Source organism: Octopus bimaculoides, chromosome 3 (assembly GCF_001194135.2).
Source record: "Octopus bimaculoides isolate UCB-OBI-ISO-001 chromosome 3, ASM119413v2, whole genome shotgun sequence".
Taxonomy (NCBI): Eukaryota; Metazoa; Mollusca; class Cephalopoda; order Octopoda; family Octopodidae; genus Octopus; species Octopus bimaculoides.
In genome coordinates this window covers 7,768,703-7,775,480 of record NC_068983.1, presented here as the reverse complement: position 1 = coordinate 7,775,480, position 6,778 = coordinate 7,768,703, and the positions used below count along the sequence as shown (strand labels likewise).

The 6,778-nt window shown below is 37.5% G+C and overlaps 1 protein-coding gene across 1 annotated transcript in view; it reads right to left on the bottom strand.

The window, feature by feature from the left end:
* LOC106882030 (transient receptor potential cation channel subfamily V member 5) overlaps nucleotides 1–6,778 on the bottom strand; it is a 156,109-nt gene that overhangs the window by 111,869 nt on the left and 37,462 nt on the right. Inside the window, exons 13-17 of the mRNA XM_052966702.1 lie at nucleotides 6,335–6,444; nucleotides 4,813–4,919; nucleotides 2,982–3,143; nucleotides 2,032–2,229; nucleotides 2–139 (exon numbers count right to left, since the gene is read on the bottom strand). Of these exons, the coding sequence (XP_052822662.1) occupies nucleotides 2–139; nucleotides 2,032–2,229; nucleotides 2,982–3,143; nucleotides 4,813–4,919; nucleotides 6,335–6,444 (715 nt within the window). The remainder of the gene's footprint in view (nucleotide 1; nucleotides 140–2,031; nucleotides 2,230–2,981; nucleotides 3,144–4,812; nucleotides 4,920–6,334; nucleotides 6,445–6,778) is intronic.

The window sequence follows — 6,778 nt, the reverse complement described above, 5'->3', positions numbered from 1 at the left end:
TCTTTTCTGATGCCAAAACAAATTTGCCATCCATGTCTTTAATATACATCTTCTTCTTCATTTCTTGAATAACCATTGGTTCCTTTGTATTTTTCTTCAAGTGTTCTTTTACTTGCTTAATTATTTCTTTTCCATAATACTGCAAAACAAAGAGTTAACTTATGTACGTTTAGTTATTCAACACTTTACAAATATAAACTTATTCACTTTTCAGTACTTTACAAACACAAGTACAAGGTGATATCAAAAAGTTCTAGGACTAGTTTTGTAGCATGCCAACAGATGGCAGCACATGGTTTCATGTGCAGTGAGAGATAGCAGTGACCTTCATGAGGCAGTGTGTTGAGTGACATTGCTGTGTTTACTTTGCAAGTCGTGAAATTTGTGCTTTTGTGATCATGCGTGTGCTGTAGTCTGCGATTTTGTCATGGGCAGGAACAAAGACCCAATGTGAAATTTTGCCTTAAACTTGGGACGTCTGCTACAGAGACATTGAGCATGCTTTGGTAAGCTTACAGTAACGAGGCAATGGGTTGTACACAATGTTTTCAGTGACATGGGTGCTTCAAAAGCAGAAGAATGTCCCTGAGAAATGATGAATGATCTGGAAGACCCACCACAAGCATCACCCCCAGAAATGTGGTATTGTGCATCAAGAATTCATCCCCCAAGACCAGACCGTCAATCAAGAGTCCTACGGTAACGTTTCGAAGTATTTGAGGGAGGACATTCGGTGAAAGCAGCCAGATCTGTGGAGCACAAAGAATTGGATTCTTCACCAAGCTCACCTCACTCGTGAGTTTTTTCACCAAAAGCAACATGGTATCACCTTCGCACCTAAACTATTCACCAGATTTAACACCTGCAGACTTCCATCTCTTCCCAAAGATGAAAATGCAATGTTTTAACACCGTTGTTGAGATCCAGAGCGAATCTCAGAAGGTCCTCGGCTCCCTTATGGAAAACAACTTCCAGGCCAGATTCCAAAAGTGGCAGGGAATCTGGGACCGGTGTATTGCTGTGCAAGCTGACTATTTCAAAGGAGCTGATGTTAAAACTTAGGGAACATAACTAGTCCAGGAATCTTGTGATACTATCTCATACATCTACATGCTTAAGCATTTTCACACTTTACATCATATTCACAATATTCTTATATTTTACATATAAATATATTACAAGCATTTGAACCAAATCTCCAACCTCCATTCTTCTTTATCAACCAATTAGAGGAAGTACAGTTCTATATTTAAGAGATGAGGAATTATTTACATTATTTACATTATTTACATTCAACGGATATTTATCCTCATCTTGTTTGTTGTTAACACAACGTTTCGGCTGATATACCCTCCAGCATTCATCAGGTGTCTTGGGGAAATTTCGAACCTGAGTTCTCATTCCTAAGCTATTTTTCGATGTTATTATTATTATTATCATCATCATTATTATTATTATTATTATTATTATTATTATTATTATTATTATTATTATTATTATTATTATTATTATTATTATTATTATTATTATTATTATTATTATTATTATTATTCAGGTCACTGCCTGGAGTCGAACTCAGAATCTTGGGGTTTGTTCCTTCTCGAGCCATGCCTGGCTCATAAAGGCCGGTTTCCTGGTTTCATTGGCGTATAGGTTCCCCACCTGGACGGGACGCCAGTACATCACAGGTGAGCTGCTAAATGCAGGAGGAAAGAGTGAGAGAAAGTTGTGGCAAAAGAGTCAGCAGAAGCTCACCATTATCTTCTACCGGAGCCGCATGGAGTTTAGGTGTTTCTCTCATAAACACACACATCAACCTGTCTGAGATTCGAACCTGTGACCGTGAGTCTGCTGCTCTAACTAGTAGGCCATGTGCCTCCACACTTTCCTTATACTTCACTCATATTTTAACCATATCTGACCCGCATTTAGCTTCTATTTACACATATTTCACCCCTACTCATATTCAACCCCCTATTTTCACCCACATTTAATGCCTATTTTTCCATAAGTTATTTATATTTTACTCACCTTCCAGTTGGATAATGCTCCCTTTCGCTGTGTAGCCCTTGTCTTATTTGAAACCTTGATTACCATAAGACCCCTGGGTGGCCTCGATGACTCTCCACTTTCTCCACTTTTTGTTATTGGAATGGAAAATTCTTCTTGAAATTCTCTCAGTTCTTTCTCTGAATAACTTCGTTCCAAAACAGATATTGTTTTTGCCCACTGCAGACAATGGAATTTATTAATTATTAACAATCCAACAAAGTACCCTCTTTGTGGTCACTTGACAAACTAGAAATACCAGCCAAATCACCCTCACTTAACATCATACTATCATTACAAAATGAAGGGAGATACATCAGTTAGTGTTACCTGAAGTACACCTTCTAAAAACATTGGGGGTGGTTTTTAATTATTGGCCCCTTAAGTCAGCATAGGCCTCTTGGGCTAAACATTATCAAAGACAGCATCAGCATCATCATCATCATCATCATGTTTATCTTTCCTGATTGCCACTTCATCAATATCATTGCCACCACCATCACCGCCACCACCATCATCTGTGTTACCACCATCTGATGTTTAGAACTTAGATAAACATGAAATTTTAATGAAACGTTTTAGTTTACATCACTTTAAGATATGATGAGGTGTGTACTGCTGTCAGAGCCCACAGAAAAGAAAATCATAAGAAAGGAAAGGAGAAGGGGTTTTCAGGTATTGTAGCGGTGTGTACTAGTAAATGATTGGACAAAGGGTCTGGCGCCAGATTTGCATGGGATTCTAAAGAAAAAGGTAAAAATGGCTCAATAAAAACAACACCAGTCTCTCTTGCAAAACACACGCATGCACACACACACACACACTCACACACTCACAAACACATAAATACACACAAATACTCATACACACAGATATATGCACACATGCATGCACACAATCAAATTTGTAACTAGTAATAAGTTATGTCATACCTGCTTTTTCCATTCAATCTCAGCCTTGTTGATGACAGACTGGTATGTGTTTCCCATCATAGCAATCAACATATTGAGTAAAAGTATTGGAATAAGGATCATAAAAACTATAAAAAGGAGTTTGGTTAACGTGGAGTAGTGAGCTTGGTTCATGTGATCATACTGTTAAGGTAATAAAAGACAGGTGAAAATTAATGATTTTTTTAAATGATTATTGAATTTTTTATTAAAATTTTGACCACCGTAATTTGTCCTATTGCACCACCATATAATTTGTCCTATTGCACTTCTACACATATTTGTCCTTATTAAAAATAAATGCACCCTTTTTAAGCCTAGCGAGGCTCATGGGCCCGGTTTTCCAGTTTCAATGGTGTATGTGTTCCCCAGCTGGATGGGACGCCAGTCCATCGCAGCGTTACTCATTTTTGCCAGCTGAGTGGACTGGAGCAACGTGAAATGAAGTGTTTTGCTCACGAACACAATGTGTTTCCCGGTCCAGGGATCGAAACCACAATCTTGTGATCATGATGCTGACTCCCTAACCACTAAGCCACGTGCCTCCATTTGTCCTTATTACACAACTACATATAGTTTGTTTTATTACATTAATGCGTATATTTTGTTTTTTATTACATGACTACATATATTTTGTCCGATTGTACCACAGACACGTGTATTCTTAATGTAGTTCTGAGATGAGCTCAGCAAGAAACATTGTGACAAGTACAATCCAGTAAAAGGGCTTTTAAACACTTTCTGTCTACCCATTTTTACTCACATGCTTGGGTTGACCCTGTTATATAACAAAAACAAAACATCTGCTGAAGATGTTATGCATTGGGATTGAACTGGGGGGCTTCATGACTGAAACAAACTTCTTAACCATTCAGCCATGCTACATCATTTTGGATAGTAAACTTAATATGTCACCTCCAGTTTAACACCACCTTTAAAAGAGGAGATTCTGTTGCAAGAGTTACACCCAGGTTTCTGCTCTAAGGGGATCAATATCCTTTTTCCTTGCTCCCAATAATTTCAGAATTCATGATCCCTACAAAAAAAAAAGATCATGGGTGCTGCTCTGTCTCCTCTGACTCAGCCCCCCAAAAATTAGTATGAAACTTTAACTAAAAGTATATACTTGTTTCTCGGTCTCCCACTAGCCTCAGAGGCCCTGAAAATGATCGTGAATGAAACCCTTTCTCTTTTAATTAAGACATAAAAACATTCTTCTGTATAAAATCTGATGTTGGACTTTTTCACAAGCATGGCTGTGTGGTTATCAAGCTTGTGTTGCAACCATATAGATACAGGTTCAGTCACACTGCACGGCACATTGGGCAAATGCCTTTCTACCATGGCCTCAGGCTGCTGAATGCCTTGTGAGTGAATTCGGTAGATGGAAACTGTATAGAAGCTTGTCATGTATACCATGCCAAAACAGACAACTGAAGCTTGGAACAACTCTCTCACCAGCCAGCTCTGGCCAAACCATCCAACCCATGCCAGCATGGACAACAGACATTAAATGATGATGATGTAACATATAAAATGCATGCATATATCTGTATGTGTGTATGTGTGTGTGTGTGTGTGTACATGTCTGCATTTGTTCCCCCACTCCCTAGTGCTGGTTTGTTTCCATTTCCATGACTTAGTGGTTCATCAAAAAGAGACCGATAAAATATGTACAAGACTTAAAAATAAGTCATAGGGTCAATTTGGTTGACTACAAAAATCCCTCCAAGGTGGTGCCCCAGCATGGTCACATCCGGTAACTGAAAAGACGATAAAAGATATAAACGATAATACATTCAGTAAAACTTACCGAAAATTCTCCAAGAGTCATCTGAAATAGATTGATTATGGTTGCAACCAGATCCCTGAAGGTGGTTATGCTTGAATCATCGATATCCCGAAATAGAAAGAAAAACGCTGAAAAGAACAATTGGTACGTTTCTTGTATAAAGCAATTTATAAAAAAAGGGATATTTTAAAAAAACAAATAGGGTGGGGGTGACTCTTGGTCAAACTGGAGTTAAGATAACATGGGCAACCAAGCAGGTCAACTGGGTAGTTCAAAAGCAATAACAAAATGGATTAACCTTTTAGTGTTTAATCCGGCCATATCCGGCCCAAATATTCTATATGTTTTATATTCAAACCAGCCATATCTAGCCTCTCACACTTAACCTACAGTGACATTCTAAAAATAAACAATCATATCATTGAAACCTCAAAGCTATAGCATAATGCATGATTAATTCAAGACAATTTGAATGGAAAAGTATTACATTTAACAGAGTAATTTGAACACTAAAGGGTTAATAGGGACAACTAGATCAATAAAGACAGCTAAATAGGTCAGTTATGCAATTAAATGGGTCAGCTAGGGCAACTAATGGGTCAAAAATGAGAACTACATAGGTTAACAGGGACAAATAGGTGAACATGGACAGGTAAATATGTCAACTTAAGTGACTAAATGGGTTGATTTGGACCAATAAGCAGGTCAATAGTACATAGGGTAACAAGGACAACTAGGTCAATATGGACACCTAAATAGGTCAACCCAATTAAATGGGGTTATAACTAAATAGTCCAACAACAATAGCTACATGAATATGTGAGTTAACTTGGACAGCTAAATAGATCAATTGGGTCGACTTGGACAATTAAATAGGCTAATAGCAATGACTATATGGGTCAACATGGACATCTAGATAGGTCAACTCATATGACAAAATAAATTACTATGAATACGAAAGGTAGAAGGAGTGGCTGTGTGGTAAGTAGCTTGCTTACCAACCACATGGTTCTGGGTTCAGTCCCACTGCATGGCACCTTGGGCAAGTATCTTCTACTGTAGCCTCGGGCCGACCAAAGCCTTGTTAGTGGATTTGGTAGATGGAAACTGAAAGAAGCCCGTCATATATATGTATATATATGTGTGTGTGTGTTTGTGTGTCTGTGTTTGTCCCCCCAACATCGCTTGACAACCGATGCTGGTGTGTTTACGTCCCCGTAACTTAGCGGTTCGGCAAAAGATTTGCTCGACTAAAGGCTGTGCTCCAACATGGCCGCAGTCAAATGACTGAAACAAGTAAAAGAGTAAGAGAGTGTATCACTCATAGGAACTGTACTTCATACACTCATGTGTTAGACAACTGTGTTAGTAATTACACCAAAGAATTAAACCATCAAATTTAGCACTTCTAAATGTTTTTTATAGGATTAACTAATAACATTTATCTCCTCTTGTGTTACACAAGTAATATAAGTATTTACACATAAAGATGTCTTATATAATTGTACATAAATATATAGGTATATGAATATGTATTTATTACCTTGTGCAAAAGCTCCAACCATAATAAGATATATGATAACGAAACGAAAGACATCCCCAATTATCATTTTATATACCATCGTCACAAATGGTCCCGTTAGAACCATACCACTAAATGAATAGAAAGAGATACAAATATAGTGACAGCAGTAATGAATGAAATCATTGAGCAATAAAATTCAATTAAACAATTACATCTAATTATTATCGAGACAATTACTTGTCTTTCTACAATTAGGTACAGGTATGGGTGTATGATTAGGAACCTCACTTTGCAACTATGTGCTTTCGAGTTCAATTCCACAGCACAGCACTTTGGACAAGTGACTTCTACTATAACCCCAGTCCTGACCAAAGCATTGGTAGTAAATTTGGTAAACAGACATTGTGCAGAAACTCACCATATATATATATATATATATATATATATATATATATATATATA